Source organism: Drosophila sechellia, chromosome 3L, assembly GCF_004382195.2.
Source record: "Drosophila sechellia strain sech25 chromosome 3L, ASM438219v1, whole genome shotgun sequence".
NCBI classification, from domain to species: Eukaryota; Metazoa; Arthropoda; class Insecta; order Diptera; family Drosophilidae; genus Drosophila; species Drosophila sechellia.
The window spans coordinates 9,438,503-9,457,563 of record NC_045951.1 but is presented as its reverse complement, the minus strand read 5'-3'; the positions used below and the strand labels follow the sequence as shown (position 1 = coordinate 9,457,563).

Sequence of the window (19,061 nt, the reverse complement as noted above, 5' to 3'; positions counted from 1 at the left end):
ATTCAAATGTTTAGCAAATAAATGTCATTTTGTTATGAAACCTTAATAATAATTAATAGAAGTAGGTACTGAGTTTGTACGACTTGCTGCGAGCCGAGACCATTGTAAAGGTACTCACCATTAAATCGAGACCCTCCGACCCTTTCGTCACTAAAACCTATAACCTGACTGAACTTATCAATGCTCCTAATTTTCGACGTTTCGTTACTATGGGTACTTCTGTGAGCTGAAATCAGAAGGAGGAAGCTTCTTCTTAACATTGGTCCTTCAAAAATGTTCACTGGATGACATGATGACTTTGTTTTCCTGAAGGCGACATGTCAGAATCTGGGAATCTTAACCGACATAGTTTCCTAGCTCGTTTCCGAAATTCAAATTAAAAAAAATGAAATCAAAATCTACATAGAAATAACCATATTTACAAACTACTTTCCTAATAAGTGCAGTTTATTCCAAGCCTTATACACGAAGTACTCTGTCTTGCCGCTTTTTTGATAAAATCTATTTACGTTACAATTATTGGCTGAATTAATTCCAGAGTTGGTTCTTGTGCCATTTGATAAAACAGCCGCAGCTTTTTAATGGCACACGTCAAAGGTTATTTTCCATTGCGTCTCTGATCTTGAACACTGAATACATGGCCTTATTATATAATCGAAGTTCTTTTGACCTCAGTAATATGGTTCCATTACGCTCGCCCGCCTTGTCTGCGGTCGGAAATTTGAAACTCGTTTTGCGCCCCATAAACAAAAACAAGAAGTTTATTCTTCTAAGGCGTAGGCCTCTCTTGGCAACAGTCCAAAAATAATAGACAAGCATTAATTATGCGCCATACGATCTTGTGTTTATAATGGGTATACTTGGAAAAGGGGTATATTAATATATTGACATTGCAATTTCTAACCAAACCCGAGAGAACTTTACTTAAAATAAATGTCTGATAAACTATAAGTATAAGCTGATAAACTATTAAGTTGATTACATTTTAAGTAAACTCTCATTAATACGTTAAATATTAACAATATAAACATATTATCAATACAATTATATGGTATATTTCATACCTGAAAAACCATTTAAGACGCCATTCTCTTTTACTGCTCAAATTCACGTTTCGCACAGCTCAAATGGCGATCGAGAAAAAAACGTGTCAGCAAAAGCGTGTGGGGAAGTTTTAAGAGCCAACGCCACAACAGTTTTCGGATAAGAAAAATACCCAATAAACTAATAAATAAACCGGAGACTAATTAAAACGGAAGAGCTTCTGGCTTCTCCAACTCTTTGGACACACGTGTTTGTGCTCCCCTTTTGCGCCGCTCTTTCGCCACAAAACAAAACGAGTGACCGACACAAACAAACATGCCGGTTCTCTTTCACTCTCCTCGATACACCCTTTCAAAGCATATTATGACTGTGTGAAGAGGGATGCTTTTCCTACCCCATAAGATCAACATTCACATGTGTACAAATATTTAAATGTTTGAGCCTGGAACAATTGAAAATATTTCATGTTTAAGGTTCAAACAACATTGTCAAAACTCAATTTCAGAATAAGGTTATTAAAAGATACATTTATTGTCTTGTAACGTAAGGGTATCCATACTTCATCTTGATTAAGTCAACATTCCTCTGCGTTATCTCTTGCTCTCTCGCACCAAACAACTCCATAAACAGATACTCAACTTCCCTCGCTCAAATTCAATTCAAAAGCGTTCTGATTCATTCAGCTTTTGCATTTTCTGAGAAGCGGCTGCATCCAAGTGGAATCACAAACTACAAGTTTTTTCTACAAACGTGTCCAAACCGCATCGTTCAGTGATTAATAGTTTGTAGTTTTAAAGTAATTGCGACACTTTGCTACCTCACATGTTTTAAGTAAGTCCAGTATGTTGCACTATTCGATTTGGAGGGTGTGTGCCTTTGTTTTCCTCTCGACTCAAAACGTGCGTCGCATTCGGCACGTGGTTTTTGCCTCATCAACCCGCGATCCCCGGCTCCATAAATCATGTACTTGCAATGCCATTTGCGTCAGTTTTTAGGGATAAAACACGGAGAAGAGTACGTCAGCATTTGGCATTAGTTCATTTATATTTAGCCATGGGCACGAAAATAACAATTTAACAAATCGCAGTGTTTTTCTGCCGCGTTCGTTTGTTCAGCATCCCAGGTACAGTTGCACAAACAACAAGAAAACATCTCGGGGGCAACAAAAGCAAAGACGAGCCCCCGTAAAATAAAGAAGCAAGAACTGTACCTCGGATTTGAGATCTAGAAAACAAAACATTTCTGCTAGTATGTACAAAGTACATAGCAGAGATATTTGCAGAGCAACAATTATCCAGAACCAATTGAAAGCGGCACACAGCACAGATACACAGACAAAAAATAAATTTCTAAGTATGTGCACAAAAAGAGTCGCATACATTTAGGTATTTAAAAGTGGAAAACTCAGCATTAAATGTTTATTATTGTCTCAGATATTAAAGGTTTTTTTTTTATGTTACTATGAATAGGAAAATATATTGACAGTTTTATGGGGCCTTGGAAATTTATTAACCATTAAAATATATTTGAAACAATTTTATTGTATATCTATGAGTTCTTAAGAAATTATTGAGTTGTGCAAACGTAATGACACGAAACCCCAAATTTTGTATTACTTTAGAAATAGAAAATGAGGTCTGTGATTATTTTATAAAAAAATTCTTATCATTGAAATTTTCGCTCTATGTGACGTTTTACATATGTAAAATTGCAATATGACGTATTAAAAAGGCTATGGAAATTGCCTATCGAAAACAGCTGATTCCGAAAAAGAGAGGAAAAGCGCGTACCGAAAGCTTTTCCTTGTGGCATCAACTGAAATGCGCATCATCCCATCCTTGGCGCTCTCTTGTGCTCTCTCGTGAAATATGGGTGTGAGTGTGTGTGGGCACCCGGTGCGTATGTGTAATAGACGCATACGCCATGCTGTACGGCGCTCAGTTTCATTCGCTCGCTCAATTTCGCCAGATGCGGCGCTCTGCGGCTGCTAATCCCAATCTTCCATTGTCGCTGAAACAGTGCACTTTTCACCTAACCTGGCGCAAAACAGCTGAGTGCGCCTTGTTATTAAACGGGTTGTTCAATCAATTAGTCGACGCCTACCTGTCGCAGAACCTTCATCACGGGATTTGCTTTGTGAATAATGCCCGATAAGAAATGCACGGAAAACGAGCAGAATGGTGCGTAGGTTATATTCTAGAATTCACATTCCTTTCATTTCCGTCCGCGCGTGTGTGTGTGTGGTGCTAGGTTTTCATGGCCAACTGGGGGGACATCCGTGGAACAGCTGCTTGCCTCAGCCTTAAAAGCTTTACTTTTGGCGCGCGCCTGTTGGCATGACAGCATATTTTTTATGTTAAAAAAACATTCATAGATTGTACGGGGGTGATAACAAGCTGTTTATCTATCGAATATAATCAGTGTTAATTTCCAATTTATATTTATTCCTTTTCATGTTCATATGAAAATTTAATAGCATACTGAGCCAAAATATTGAATATATAAAATTATTTGCAATGGAATTCGCTATTTGAAATAATATAATATGTATTTAAATTGATGTATCTATTTAAAAGTGCAATCACATTAACTTACATATTTGCATAAAGAAAACACACACATCTTAATTTAAAATTATAAAAACCTATCGAACCGCTTTAGCAGTCCGGAATCGAAATCGATAGCTTTCCAGTTCCCTGGAGAACGCGTAGAAAAATCACATGGTTTGGATGGGGATGGGGGATAATTGGGGTGGCTTTACAGAAAGAGCGAACGAAAGAGAGCGCGGTGCGCAGCAAAAAGCTTCGTTGCTCTCTTTTACGCTCTTGCTTTCACACCGATAAGGCGGCGAGGTCGACGTCGCTGCCCGCGTTTTGGCGAAAAAAATTTATAATAAAAACTTCTACTCATAGATTGTGTGATGCCAGTTCGCTCTGCTAATCCGATACGCGCTAGAAGTTTGATCCGAGACAATTTGGAGAAACAGGCTGGTTGTCTAAATTTAATCCACTCCAGAATGCCGAACATCAAAGTGTTTTCGGGCACCTCGCATCCGGATTTGGCCCAGCGGATCGTTGATCGCCTGGGAATCGATCTCGGCAAGGTGGTTACGAAGAAGTTCAGCAACTTGGAGACCTGGTGAGTAGTCCTGCAGGAGAATTTCCTTCGCAAATTGCGTGTGTGACCACCAACAAGTGTTTAACGGCAACGGACAAATGTGTTTTTAAATTGTGCTAATTCAGTTTGACGAAAAAGTGTTTGGTCTGCAAACACATGTGCTCAAAAGGTCCTTGACATTCGCTGAAGGTTGCTGGCGTTTCGCTGCCACAATCAACAATGGGAATCTATGGGAATTTGTGATTACCTAAAACTGAATGATTTTTCCCGAATTTTGTGGCCTGCCTTTGGCTTGATTTCTTTTTATTTTTATTGATTTAACAAGTGGACTGTACACCGTCTTTGTCGCGATAGCCGTGCGTGTGTGTGTTTAGTGGCGTTGTGCTGGTATGAGTGAGAGTAACACACACACCAACATACATCCACGTAAAGCTTGGCCAATGTCGCGTGCAATTTTCACAAAATTTAAATTGAATTTTTAAAAATCTTTTTAGACAAGAAATTCGCAAAGAAACCGAAAATGATTTTCATTTTATATTTTTAATTAAATTAGCAGATGTGTGTGCGTGCGTGTGTATGTCTAGACTTGCGGCTTGCACGCTTTTTGCTTCCCTCTCTCTCTCGCACGCACTCACACAGGCGCAAAACCAGCCAGTCAGCTGCTGATGCAACAACAACAACAAATAATAAATAAAGGCGCCCATAGTTTGTACCCCACCCACCAGCAAGCACCCTTTTCAGTTTATTCGGTGTCAATTTTCCTTCGGTTTTTTCCAATTTTAATAAAATTAAACAAAAGCCACATAAGCAAACAATTAGAGGAGGTGAAAAGGTGAAAGAAACAAACGAGGCAAACGGAAGAAAACCAAAACGAAAATAGAGGTTATAATACGCGCTAAGCTTTCTGACATGATACGCGCTCCGTCGGTGTGCGTGTGTTTTTGTTATGCTCGCACTCACTCGCACGCACACCAAGGTACGCGGCAGCGGAAAGAACCAAAGGCGGACCAGAGTAGAGGCTAGGATGCCCTGTAAAAGGTAATAGGAGTCGTGTCAACTTACAATTGTTTACAGTCTGATTTGTTATAGTTGGATGTTTTATTATCTTAAGAATCAGTTGAAGAAAGTATATACAAATTAAATTTAATAGTTAGGCATAGTCTTTATCTCTAAAAATTCATTATTTTCGAGGCTCTAGCTTTTAACTTTCTATTAATTCTCTATCACCGAAAGTTGAGACCCAGTTTGGCTTACTCGCTTTCATAGCCGACATACACGACTAAGGGAGGGTACCAACTGCCTGTGAGTAGAGAACCACAACACGACTCTGTCACGTTTTTCATTTGCTTACTGAACGGAGAGTGGGAGAACGCTCTCTTAAGGTGAGAGCGAAAGGGGAACTTGAACGCCACATCAAGAGTCGGCAGACGTCGACTGCGGCAGCGACGCCCCCGCATGGTGTGCATTTGGGCTCTCTTCGGAGCCCATTCTCCCGCTCACTCTCTTACTCTCCGACGAAGTGTCAGAACCCCACGTGTGCATAGTGGTTGTTGCTCCACTGTTGTTGTTTCTGCAATATTTCTGTTTGCACTTGTCGGCTTTGTTTTTGTTGTCCATCCCATTTTATCACTCTCTGGCATTCTCTAGAAACAGCGGCCAGAAAATCATTTTGACCGTTAAATGCGCTCTTTTTGCTCCAATTTACACTAGGTGTTGTTGTTATTGTTGCGGCTGGTGTAACGGTTGAACTTTTGCTTTTTTCATACTTTGTCTTGATTGCTTTTGTTGATAATAGCGAACGCAGGGCGTTGATGATAATGATTCAGTTGATGTAGTTCTACTTGCTATTGTTGTTGTGTTTGGTGGGGCGACTGGGCTAGAGATCAAGTTTTTAGTCTAGATTGTGCTCCATTGAAGGGCGCCAAGATGACATCAGGAAAGTTTAAACGAATGAGAGGTAATATTAAGACTGACACCAATTTCTTTTTGCCTAATTCGCTGATAATGGAAGATAAGAGCATAACAAGAGAAGAGAGAAATAGAGAAAAATACGATTTAAAAACTATAAAAACTGGCGATACCAGTTTATTTGGGAAACACGTGATTGTTCTTTATAGTTTTTTATATATTGTTCTTCATAATAAGAGTTTCTTTTTTAATAATTTTATTGCAATCCTCAAACAATTATGTAATCAATACAGAGGTCATAAAGTATACAAAGTATTATGACCGCCACCTAAGAAAACCCCCAAACGACCTTCGCCACAGGCCAAGAACAATTTCAGTGGCAGTTCATAATAATTTTTCAATAACCCCAAAGTGGGGCTCCAATTTCCAATTTCGAAGGTTTTGCCACACGCAATTCTAAACTGTTCTATACACCACCCCCTCCCTTGAAGCCACCCAACCACCCACTGAAAATGTCAATTACTAATCGTTTTTTTTTTGACTCTAAAGTTTGATCGATAAGGAATTTGCGTGTTTGTCTTGTGAGGTCGTTGGGCATCAGCGAGCTTTTGAAAGGAAGGGGCCCGAGTTAATAGTGATAAGGAGCGTATAAATCAAGTGGAACCAACAGAAACTAAGCGAAAGCGATTTAGATTCCGCCCAGCCTGAGATAAGCTTAGTGGGAGACAATTGGCAACAGTTTTTTTTGTACCTACAGTAAGGCTTCTATATATAGCACGATGCTTAGTAGTAAACTAAACTACATTTTCAGAAAATATGATCTTTGAAACATAGTAATTAATCTAGATAAGTCAACGTTTTCAATTATGTTAAATCTTCGAAATCCGTACGATAAGCGAAGAATAAAAGCGAAAAAGCATGTTCTAATCAAACACCTAGGAAAATAAACAAAATACGAAAAAGTGTGAAACTGGTGATTTCGATTAGAGAAGTACGACTGTTTTTCGTTTTCATGTTTTTTTCTTTTTTTTGTTGTTGTCTTTTTCGTTTTACATTATCACATGAGTCTGTCTGACTTGCGGACGAGGAAAGAGATAAAAATACGTAAAAAACAAAGGAAAATGAAATGAATTCTAGCTGAAATTCTATTTGACGGTCGTCCAAAGAAACAGCTGCTGGCTGAACTTTTGCTAGTAGTTGTTTGCAATGCGGCGGTTTTTCTGGCCCATTGCCAACTGTCTTGCCCAGCACACCTTTTTTCTACCACCACCCCCTCCCCTTTGATTTTTCCCAAGATTTCCCGGCATGCTAACAATGTCACGGCGGCTGGCGGTGAAAGTGTTTTCCTACAGCCCCGGCAATCTATTCAAAAATGCATGATTTAATGCCAAAATGCATCCGGCCAAGGTTGATGAAACCGCCGCATTTAGCCGGTCCACATTGATCTTCTTGATCAGAGTCGAGATAAGGAATACATATGTATGTACTATAATAATATCAATCAATATACCACCCAAAAAAGCCGGTCAATGGTGTGTTTTATGATAACCAAATGCAGAAATAGGTTATACTATAGTATACTACAAAAACGTGTCACGCGATTGACGACAGACTTCATCAATTTGTTTATGACAAAAGATAAACCCGAACTATTGGACAAATTAATTACTTGGCCACATTGGCACAGGTCGTTCAATCGATAGTCCGCCATGTAATTGAATTAACCTTCTCGCTGGTAAAACAAAAGCCAAAATAACCATGAGAATGCGAAAAAAATGGGCGTACAAGCCGAGAATCAGTTGAAACTGTGTTTTATTGACTGCAATTGATTGTTTATTTAATTTAATTTTTTTTGTACTGGGCATAGATTTTGTTCGAATGGAGCTGGAAAAGTTCTCTGTGGAAGTTGTTATTGAAATTTAAAACGAAATTTAATATTACTACGGTTGCTTGGACATCTAATACACCTTATTGACGTATGTTTATGTTTTGCGTTTGTTTTCTATATAATATTTCCGCCTTTAAAACGCTGACTGAACCATCAAGGGTATCGAGAATCTATAGTCCAAGTTGCTAACTGAGCTTCACAAACGCTAACCGAAACTGAAACCGAAACGAAACGAAACAAAACAAAACAAAACGAAGTGTAAACAAAATAATAAACGAAACAGCGTCAGTGGCCATTGCAAATATTGCGCATACGCCATGTGATGTGTGTGTGTGTGTGGGAGAGAGAGAATTAGAGAAGTTTTTGATTAGATTGCCTTGCCTTGCAGTTTCTTTTCGGCTTCGTCAAAGGTCAACAATTGGGGGGAGATTATCAATAGTTTTGGGGGAGGGTGTGTGCATACTGAAAAGGATACTTTTAGAACTAGTGAAATTGAGACGTGTTGAGAAGTGCGAGACAAACAATGGAAATTTCCGCACACTGAAGGACTGACGGCGACTATAGACATACATACATATCTATGTACATATACCATAAATGCTACAAGGTTGTTTGCAAAGGAATTTTGGTTATTACTTAACGATTTTTGATTGAAATCTGATTGAACTTGAGCTCTCTACTTTAATGAAGCACACATCTATTTCCCTTCGATTGCAGTGATATTTTTAGATAATGCTAGTCAATGTTTTTTTCCGATCAATCTATCCATTTGCTTGCTGACATTTTCCCACAGTGCACCATCCCCACATGCAGCCTATCAACTGACCCCCGCTCTCTGTTTTCTTGCAGTGTGGAAATTGGGGAATCGGTGCGCGGCGAGGATGTGTACATCGTGCAGTCGGGATCCGGCGAGATCAACGATAACTTGATGGAGCTGCTGATCATGATCAATGCGTGCAAAATCGCCTCAGCCTCTCGTGTTACAGCTGTGATTCCATGCTTTCCATATGCCCGCCAAGACAAAAAAGACAAGGTAGGTTTGCCTCAACACGATCCGGCCGCCGAAAATTACACGGTACTATTCTGGGGATACCCACTATTCGGATCCCGCGTGCAAAGAAAAGCAACGAAAACGTTTAATTAATTCTTGATTAATAATCTGACCATAAGTTCAACGCAAAGCCCACACACTGTTTCGATTGGGGAAAAGTGGAAACGAAAATGCGTAAACTTTTCCCCCGAATGTTTTTCCCAAAACTTTGGCTCGATTGTTGAGTGCTATACACATACATATGTATATATATATATATATATAACCGATCTATTTATCCTATATATATACTTCTGTTTTTCTGTGTGTGACTGTGTGTTTCTAATGCATTTTGTTAAGCGATTTGAATTTCTTTTTCAAAAAACTGTTTGCAACGAAGCTAAGCTGCAGAGAACTTATGTAAAAATACATGCACGCAATTGGAAAATGTGAAAAATTTAAAAAAAATTTAAAAAAAACCCTTCCGTCTTATTTTGCTTTATTTTCCTGCCGTTTGTAATTAAATACTATATTTATTTTTTTATTATTACGCAATGCTCGCTCTCTCTTTCTCGCCAACCTGCAACTATCTCCCTCTACGCGTGTGTGTGTGCCTTGGTGTATTTCTCTCTCTTTCTCCGTTTTTCTATCGATCTCTGTCTCTCTTTCCCCGTGAAGTTGGCAGGCAGTGAGGATAATGCGGAAAGCAAGAAACTAGCCAAGAAAAACTACGATTGGAAATTTAGGGTATTTACCTTGTAACTTTTCAATAACTAAACGATAACTCACCCGATTCACACTTTATTTTCTTCTCTCTATATATACATATATATTTAAATCTAATGGGAAATTCTTTATTAATTTTCTTTGGATCCAAAAACGAAACACTTAAAACCTGGAAGGGAATATTCAAAACGGGCAATCTCATCCTCAGAAACTCATAACTCACGATGGAAATTTTTTGGCGTCCGGCTTAACAAGTTTCACGTTTTTCTCGGAAACAGTCGCTTTTTTTCTAATTTGCATGTCCTTCCCCTTCTCCTATATCCTCCTAAATCCCCATATACCCGCTAATAAACTAATAAAGATATTCTTGGCTAACCCGCACAAAAAAAAAAAAAAATCGGTGAAAATGCAATGACTTTTATTGGAGATAATACGAAAAAAAAATCATTGAAAATTTTCCACATACTTACGTTGCCTCTGTTTGTTTTGTTTCGGCGGCTCTTCATTGCAACAAAAATAAAAAATACTAAATATGATATATAAAATTTACATTAATTAATCTATTTTTAATAACGAACCTCTAATAAATATTTTTGTTTGTGCTGTTGTTTCGACTGCCTGTTTGTTTGTTTGTCTTGATTGTTGTGATCTTGCACTTTTGTTCTTGTTGTTCTTATCGGCCCTGACAACAGCCTCCTTTTCGGGGGCTTGAAAAATAATGTTTTCCATTCCACTTGATTAAGTTTTTCCGTTGCTAGATAATACCCTGTGACGTCATTCGATCGGATCGACAGTGGGGGGTATATATACTGTATATAGACAATGAACTCCGCGGGTCAAACGCGCGAAATGCACAAATATTTTGTTCAATTCTGTAATCTGTAAACGAATGAGTTCCTTGACGTTCAAGATAATCAGTTGAAATGGAAGGAAAATATATATAAATATATTTATAGTATTATTTTGAAAATGTGTACTTGAATTGGCATTGCAACTTTTGAATTTAAATTGAGTCACAACCCCCTCCCCACCAAACAAAACCCCCCTTGACTAACAAAATACGGATTACGACTTTGTTAACTTTAATATACAGGGTGTATCCACAACCCGATTGCACCTTAATTTTAATTTTAAACTCTAAATTATTCTGAACTTTTTGTGTTTTCTTCTTTTTTTCTTTTTATACTCTTTGTCTCTCTCTCTCTCTTGCATCAAATTACCCAAAAATGTATAAAAACAAACCAAAATTTCAATTCTGTTGAACTTAGGAGTTTTCAGCCAAACAATATACTGTGAGTAGTTCGGTTAGTTCCTGTATCCCAGGCATTATTATTTTTAATCTTGCTGCGGAACTGAACTAAAAACCCAAAAATAAAAAACATTTTGCTTTAGAATTATTATTGTCTTAAGCCTTTTGCTTTGTTGCGTTCATTGATGTTTTCCCCTTGAGTTGATGAAACCAGACGACGCGATACAAACCTAAACTTCTATATTGTATATTCCACCGCTGTTTTGCATGCCGATATGTTTGTTGCTCCCCGAATATTAATAACACCAAAAACAAATGAGAAAAGCGAAAAAGAGAAAATTATTTGAAAATTGTTCAATTTTCTTTGCACTTGTTTGCTGCGTATTAACCGATCTATCTGTACATCTGTATCTCGAAATCTAAATCAATCAATATATATACAATGTCATCTATATCGATTGGATCAGAAATTCATTATTTCCCGGGGTCTGCTGCACCGAATCACATTTGTGTCCTTTGTGTTGTCGCAACTGAATTCTCGATTCTGTCCATGAATTATGTATCTTCCTTCATATGCAATCTATTGGAACGATAACCTCTTTGTTGATTTCTGTCTCTATACATATGTGTTGTTCGGTCCATGTTCGGTTTTGATTTCCATGATTTACTACTACCTATTACTCCTCATAATGCCTAGCCTTAAGACTTGAACTTGACTACTAGTTGCGCTAATGGAAACCTCTCCTTGCATCTCTTTCTACGCTGGCCAATGCACAGAGTCGTGCGCCCATCTCGGCCAAATTGGTGGCCAACATGCTGTCCGTTGCTGGAGCGGATCACATCATCACCATGGATCTGCACGCCTCACAGATTCAAGTAAGTCAGCCCATCAAGCATATATATTTGTATATATATTCAGCACAATATTTGTATATTTATCTTTGATATTAGAGCGATTTCTTATCGCGCCTCGATTTGTATATCAGTCAATTAATTACGATAAAGAAAATGTGATTTTCCTTCTGAACGACGTAACAATTTTTGTTTATTTGAGTGAAGCCAAAGAATTAGTTTTTTTAAGGGGTGTAAAATAAATTACAAAATATACAGTACAGATATATCCAATAACATCAAAAATAAGCTATAATCTCGCCGGATCCTCGGGGAACCGACGAATATCCATCCGTTGGCTAATAGCTGTCGAATTCATAGCAGGGTTCAGCGGCGTTGTCACAACGGGATTGGAGCTCTGTGTCATCATCGGTCTCGTTGAGCGTGTGTGGCACGGAAAGAATGCTCACGGACAGTTTGGCCATTTGGTGGAGTAGCACATCAATACGCTCATTCTTGGCGTCAATTGTGTTCTGCAGGTGGTTGGTCTTCTGGACAATGGAGTTGATGTAGCGCGTCTTCTCGGCACTCTCCCTAACAGCCTTGGCATAGTGTTCGTACGCGACAACTTTCTTAGATACCTTCTTCATCTGTCCATTGACCATGACATTCATGTCCATGGTCAGCACCTGGGGTGGCGTATCTACCGAGGGGGGGCGCTCGATCACTTGGGTGAGGGATCGGTTGAGAGTGCGTTCCACGGATTTCTTGTTAGCCAACTTTTTGATCAACACGCTATTCTGGGAGCTCGTTGGCGATACACTCAGCCGGGGTCTTGGTCTGGGGCTACCGCACTTGGTCACCGCGATCAGTTCGTGGAACAGTGATTCTATGGCTCCTGGTGCCGCGGACGCCAGCTGCTCCAGCTCCGAACGTGGCAAATTGATGCCCAACTTCTTCAGCACCTTCTGATTGAAGGTCTGCCAGCTCTGGAGTTTCAGCACCACGCTGCTCTTGGGCGTATAGTTGTGCAGATCCACCAGACGAGGATGACTGCGCTTGACAATCTTGGCCACCGGCAAGACATCGGAGAACGCACGACGAGCTTTCAGATCCAGGATAATGCGCTGCTCCTTTAGCCACTGGTTCAGTTCATTCTCCTGCTCGTTCTCCATACTTAGCAAGTGATTTGGGGTTTTCTATGTTTCGGATTTTACCTGCTTTTTAATTTCTGTTGTAAATTTATTTGGGCAAGACAAGCTTCCATATATGTTTCAGATAATAATGCTTGATAGATATACAATGACTGGCAGCTATGTCCACTGGCAATGACTACTGGATGGCTAAACTAAAACTTATTCGAAAAATTCTCCATTCACAGGGCTTCTTTGATATACCAGTTGATAATCTCTATGCCGAGCCGGCGGTACTCAAGTGGATCAAGGAGAACATTCCCGAGTGGAAGAACTCGATCATTGTGTCGCCCGATGCTGGCGGTGCCAAGCGGTTAGTTGCAGTCTTTAATCCATATGTGTAATAGATTATATTGTTATTAATATTTCACGTTTAGTGTCACCTCAATTGCCGATCGCCTCAATGTGGAGTTCGCTCTGATACACAAGGAGCGCAAGAAGGCCAACGAAGTGGCCTCCATGGTACTGGTGGGTGATGTCAAGGACAAGATTGCCATTCTGGTCGACGACATGGCCGACACATGCGGCACCATTGTCCATGCCGCCGATCGCCTGGTGGAGGCGGGAGCCACCAAGGTGGGTTTACTCGATTTTTGATTAATTTCCGTGTATTTATTGATTTATTTTGGATTTAATCAGGTATATGCCATTCTGACGCATGGCATTTTCTCGGGTCCGGCGATCTCGCGGATCAACAATGCCTGTTTCGAGGCGGTGGTGGTGACCAACACCATACCGCAGGATGGACACATGCGGGACTGTCCCAAAATCCAGGTGGGTTACCAACTATTGCTTCTTTTGGTGTAAATTTAATTTGGTTTAATGGTTTTATATCTTTTGTTTATCAGTGCATTGATGTCTCGATGATGTTCGCCGAGGCCGTCAGACGGACACACAACGGCGAGAGTGTCTCGTATCTCTTCTCAAATGTTCCATACTAAACAACAAACAAACAAACAAGCAAACAATCGGCAGAAAAACCAGCAAACGTTTGATAAAACAGCAACCAGAACACCGTTAGCAAGCCACAGCAAAATGAAAAGAGGAAAAAAACAACTTTAATAGCAATTTGTAATGCAATTCAACAAACACAACAATTCGAAAACACATATTTTGCCATCATCATCGTTATATATTTTTTATGGATTAACTATTGTAATTAAAGTAAATGCAAACTCAGTAGATGGGAAATCGTCATTGTGTAATTATACTAAATAGGAGCATAAAGATTAACACTAAACACCACTAAAACAATCCAAAAAGTAAACAAATGCAATGCCTTTCCTTTTGTATAGTAAGTTCTTTGTTTAAACAAACTTTTGCCGTTTTCTGATTTTACAAGTTAACACGAACGATAAATTCCCAGTTGATTGGTGTAAACATTGGCCTGCTCTTAGAGAGAAATTTAGAATTGTAGATTAACACCGTAGAAGATATACACCCAAAACACACACACACTCACACAAACACACCCCCGCATATACACCCGCACACCACACAACAAAAAATTGTAATTTTACACTGTGCAACTACTTTTTGATGATTCTTTATTGTAAGCTCATGAAGAAAAAAAACGCAAAATACTTGCAAGTTCAAAACAAAATCTAGTAAAATTAAGTAAAAAAAAAAATACAATTGAAAAGAACATAGCAAATAGGCGTTAAAAAACAATAAACAACCAAACAAACAACTAAAAAAACTAAAGAAAAAATACAAAAAAATATTACAGAAAACTAATGCAAGAATGTGTTTTTACTGGATTTATGGAAGGATTTGATATTTTAAAACACCTTTTTGATGATTGGATAGATTTTTTTGGGACTATAAGATAATTGTTATAGGATAGTTTACTTTTACTTTAACTGCTTAAGCAGAAATTCAGGTTGTTAAGCCATATCCTCAACCCTTGCCCAAAAAAACTCATAATGATTCAAACTCTTGGTTAATTTATTTACACATAATTATTGGATATTGTAGTGACTGCAGTCTGGCCGGGATTGTTGGAATGTGGGCTTAGAACTCATCGAAGTCCTCGTCGCCGCCCTCCTCGGCATTGTCCAGACCGACCTCCTCGAAGTCGCGTTCCAGGACGGCGATATTCTCGCGCGCCTCCGTGAACTCGCCCTCCTCCATGCCCTCGCCCACGTACCAATGGACGAAGGCTCGCTTCTTGAACATCAGATCGAACTTGTAGGAGAGATTGGAGAAGGCCACCGAGATGGCGGTGGTGTTGGACAGCATGCAGCAGGCCCTCGAGGTCTTGGCCAAATCTCCATCCGGCACAAAGGCGGGCTTCTCGTAGTTGATGCCAATCTTGAAACCAGTGGGGCACCAGTCCACGAATTGAATGTGCCGCTTGGACTTGATGGCCGAGACAGCGGCATTCACATCCTTGGGCACCACATCCCCCCTGTACAGCATGCAGCAGGCCATGAATTTGCCCGCACGAGGATCACACTTGACCATCATGTTGGAGGACTCGAAACAGGCATTGGTCAAAGTGGTAATCGCATGCTGTTCGTGGGCCGATCTCTCGGCGGACATGAGTGGGGCATAGGCCACCAGGGGAAAGTGGATTCTGGGGAAGGGCACCAGATTTGTCTGGAACTCATTCAGATCCACGTTCATGGAGCCACTGAAACGCAGAGAAGCCGTTGTGGAGCTCACTATTTGGGCGATCAAACGATTCAGATTCCTATAGGCGGGCCTGTCCACACCCAAGCTATTGTTACATATATCGTAGATGGCCTCGTTGTCCACCATGAACACACAGTCCGAGTGATCCATGGTGGAGTGGGTGGTCAGCAGGGCGTTGTATGGCTCCACCACGGCGGTGGAGACCTTGGGCGATGGATAGACGGCAAAGTCCAGCTTGCACTTCTTGCTGTAATCGGTGGACAAGCGCTCCACCAACAGGGATGTGAATCCCGAACCAGTTCCTCCGCCCAACGAGTGGAAGATGAGGAATCCCTGCAAGCTGTCGCACTGCTCTGCGATCTTCTGCAGCCGTGAGGTCACCCTATCGATCACCTCCTTGCCAATGGAGTAACGACCTCGGGCATAGTTATTGGCCGCATCTTCCTTTCCAGAAATCAGTTGCTCCGGATGATAGAGCTCCCTCATGCAGCCATTCCGCACATCATCGATGACCGTCGGTTCCAGATCGACGAAAATCGAGCGTGGCACTTGTTTCCCATTGCCGGTCTCCGTGAAGAAGGTCCTAGCATCGTTGGCCGAGGTGTCGTGACCCACACTGGCACTGCTGCCGCTGGCCGTCAGCTCCTCCTTGGTCTTAAGGCTGCCGTCCAGGTTGATACCGTGCTCCAGCAGGTACAGCTCCCAGCAGGCATTGCCGATCTGGATGCCGCACTGGCCAATCTGGATGGAGACTACTTCGCGCTGGCGGGGGAAACAATAAAAGTGGTGAGCTGGACAAGAGAAGGCGCCATTGTTTAAGGTTAGGTTAGGTCCTCCCTTTCTATTTTACTTCTTAAATACATTACTCACTAAAACTAATATCAAAAACAATATTATATGACGAAAAAGTAATACTCTTTTTTCCTTGGAACATTTCATTAGTTTTAAAGAAAAAGTTCAAATCAAAGATTCTTTATAAATTTTGATTGTCTGTTATATTATTTATATAAGAAATATATTTTAGAACAATTCTAAGATCTTACTATTTTTCAAGAATTTGTAGGCAGTTTTTTTTTTTTTAAAATCCGAAATCAGTATAAAATATGATGCTATTCATTTCGCAATTAACTTTTTTTCATGTTCACTTCCCACATCTCTTCATTTCACATCTTTTCTGATTTTAAATTTCACTTCCCGCTTTTCGCAACTCTTAAACTAATTAGTTTTTCTTCTTCTCACCATTTTATTCGTTTTTTTGCTGCACAAAAATTGGGAGTATACAAATTAAAATCTACTGCGGGACCTTTTTTTTTTATATTTTTTTGGTCGCCACGCGAAAAGTGCAGCCTCAGGTTAGTTGGTTCGCTGATTGGGGAGTCACTGGAAAAGCGCCGTTACAGGGCGCGAAAGAGGAATGTCAAATTGGGAGACAGGGCTGCTAGCAATAATCATTCCAAGGTTTTTCCAAACCATTTCTGGCGGCTTATCGATACTAATTTGAAAATATATGTATGTTTGCTTTACCTTGACTTAAATAATTATTATAAAATATATAAAATCTTATTAAAATTCTTTAAAAGCTTAGGTGTCTTCAAAACTTGTTTATTTTTTTTAATGTTATATATTGACAAATGCACTCTACTTGAATAAATATTTTATGGCATCTTTCTGTAAAGAGGATTTATTTCGTGCGAATTGAATTCTACCTCTCTAGACACCTATAATTGTGCTTTAAAATTTTAACTTAACATAAAGTGGGACGAAAATAAATTCATTGAACCTGACAAAATAAATAATCATCTAGGCATGCTAATCCTTGCGAAATCCGGGGGGCAGCGTCACATCGAAAACGATGGGAGCATTGTTGGGTAGGTAGTTGATGTCACACGTTGAGGCATTCACAAAGATGATCCTGCCATCGCTTGTGATGCCGTAGCCTTCGTGTACATGTCCAAAGACGTGGTATTTCGGGCGCACTCGTTGCTGCACTGTGCTGAGTAGCTCCACACAACCGGCTCGTACGCCGGAACAGCAGAGATCGCCGTGACCCACGGGCGGCGTATGGGTGACCAGAATATCGATGCCTTCCGGTATTTGATTCCACTTATCCAAACAGGCAGTTCCACGAGGAACATTAAAGGCCCAGCGACAGAATTCCGGTTGCCATGGCGATCCATAAATTTGAATGCCCCAAATCTCGAGCAGTTCATCCTCCAGATACCGACAGTTGGTCAGAACATCACGGACATTCTGCGTTTGCACGGCGCTCTCCAAGTTCTCCTTGGCATTGCCCAAAGTGGGCAGATCATCGAGGATGGACATGCCCGTGTGTTTGCTGCTCGAAGCATGACTTTTGCTCTTCTGGAAAGGATGGGTAAAGGTTCTGTCGAAGCTGAGCTCATGATTGCCAGCAATCACGATCTTATGGCGATGGGGCAGTGCTCCAATCCAGGTGTTGAACTCCTCCACCTCCTCCAGTTGGCCGCATTTGGTGAAATCGCCGGCATGAATGAATATATCGCCATCTGGTATATCGAACTTGATGTAGGGCGTCAAGGAGTGCGTGTCGGACATGCAAACCACTCGAGCTTTGTTGGGCGCCACCGTGGTGGTCGGTGGCTTCATCGTCACCTTGATCACGCGCTGCGTTTTGCTAATCTCCCTCCAAGCGGCCGTGGGGTCCTGGCTCAGCGGATGCACTGGCACTTCCATTTTGATATCTGCAATGGTATATGAGGATTACTATGTATTTTCTTATGGAGAACTGGTTTGTTTACGTATATTTTATCAAGGTATTTAAGCACAGATACTAAATCTTTTGTTCCAGATACTAAGAGCTATGCATAAGACGTGGCCAAGAATGTTATATTACTAAGACAGTTCTTTAATTTTAAAGTACTGGGAAGCATGTGTTTTTCGTATGATTCATAAATTTCATATTTTAAAATTTTATTCAATGCAGTACATTTGTTTAAAGAGGACAGACACTTGAAAGAGATTTAATAAGTGTGGTAGTTATGCCAATATAATTGGCGTACTTTCCAGTTTAGGAAGCGTTTGTAACTATATCTAAAAAGTAGAGTTTAAAGTCACAACTAATACAGGTAACAAGTTCATTTGTCAAAATCAATAGTGTTCATTCCTTTTACTTACTATTATTTATGAACTTTCCTAGTGATTGTTCCTTTTTAGCTTCTTTGCGCCTCGTCGACTTCTGATTGTTTTGCCATTGTGTTAGGCCTTAACCACACGTTGCAATCGCCGGCGACATGGTCGAGCCCTGATTAGCGCGCGTTTATTTATGTTTAGTCAAGTATTTGCAGATAAATGCGATACTAATTTGATAATACCAATCAAAATACAAGAAATTGAGAATTCACGCGTGACGTCATTGCCGGGGCAAACAGCTGAGCGCCGATAGCGCAACGTAACAAAACG

At 40.2% G+C, this 19,061-nt stretch overlaps 4 protein-coding genes across 9 annotated transcripts; 1 reads left to right on the top strand and 3 right to left on the bottom strand.

Moving 5' to 3' along the window:
* The first annotated feature begins 1,730 nt into the window (after nt 1-1,730).
* LOC6605082 (ribose-phosphate pyrophosphokinase 2) lies at nt 1,731-14,416 on the top strand. Of its 6 annotated transcripts, none has more exons than XM_032719731.1 (9): nt 1,731-1,875; nt 3,957-4,182; nt 8,807-8,990; nt 9,666-9,734; nt 11,728-11,838; nt 13,175-13,299; nt 13,364-13,562; nt 13,626-13,760; nt 13,835-14,416. In XM_032719731.1, the coding sequence occupies exons 2-9, from the start codon at nt 3,965-3,967 to the stop codon at nt 13,925-13,927; spliced, it is 1,134 nt and encodes a 377-aa protein (XP_032575622.1). In that variant the 5' UTR covers nt 1,731-1,875; nt 3,957-3,964; the 3' UTR covers nt 13,928-14,416. The 6 variants fall into 6 exon arrangements, with proteins under 6 accessions (XP_032575622.1, XP_032575621.1, XP_032575623.1 ...); XM_032719730.1 differs by lacking the exon at nt 1,731-1,875 and adding an exon at nt 3,021-3,224; XM_032719732.1 differs by lacking the exons at nt 1,731-1,875; nt 9,666-9,734 and adding exons at nt 3,022-3,224; nt 10,982-11,005 and having other exon boundaries at nt 11,740-11,838.
* On the bottom strand, nt 11,986-13,157 carry LOC6605083. The gene has a single exon (XM_002029888.2). It carries the CDS (start codon nt 12,966-12,968, stop codon nt 12,153-12,155), a length of 816 nt encoding a protein of 271 aa, XP_002029924.1. The 5' UTR covers nt 12,969-13,157; the 3' UTR covers nt 11,986-12,152.
* Nucleotides 14,417-14,914: 498 nt separating the features above from the next.
* Nucleotides 14,915-17,311, bottom strand: LOC6605081 (tubulin alpha-4 chain). Its single transcript, XM_002029886.2, has 2 exons — nt 16,863-17,311; nt 14,915-16,385 (listed from the first exon to the last, which is right to left on the bottom strand). The coding sequence occupies exons 1-2, from the start codon at nt 16,863-16,865 to the stop codon at nt 15,000-15,002; spliced, it is 1,389 nt and encodes a 462-aa protein (XP_002029922.1). The 5' UTR covers nt 16,866-17,311; the 3' UTR covers nt 14,915-14,999.
* LOC6605080 (metallophosphoesterase domain-containing protein 1) lies at nt 17,205-19,016 on the bottom strand. Its single transcript, XM_002029885.2, has 2 exons — nt 18,777-19,016; nt 17,205-18,343 (listed from the first exon to the last, which is right to left on the bottom strand). Exon 2 carries the CDS (start codon nt 18,333-18,335, stop codon nt 17,433-17,435), a length of 903 nt encoding a protein of 300 aa, XP_002029921.1. The 5' UTR covers nt 18,336-18,343; nt 18,777-19,016; the 3' UTR covers nt 17,205-17,432.
* Nucleotides 19,017-19,061: the final 45 nt, after the last annotated feature.

Coding starts and splice junctions, on each gene's coding strand:
- LOC6605082 (XM_032719730.1), top strand. CDS start 3,188: ATGCCCGATAAGAAATGCACGGAAAACGAGCAGAATG. Junction 3,225..3,956: donor CACGGAAAACGAGCAGAATG/GTGCGTAGGTTA, acceptor TTCTACTCATAG/ATTGTGTGATGCCAGTTCGC. Junction 13,300..13,363: donor GATGCTGGCGGTGCCAAGCG/GTTAGTTGCAGT, acceptor TTTCACGTTTAG/TGTCACCTCAATTGCCGATC.
- LOC6605083 (XM_002029888.2), bottom strand. CDS start 12,968: ATGGAGAACGAGCAGGAGAATGAACTGAACCAGTGGCTAAAGGAGCAG.
- LOC6605080 (XM_002029885.2), bottom strand. CDS start 18,335: ATGGAAGTGCCAGTGCATCCGCTGAGCCAGGACCCCACGGCCGCTTGG.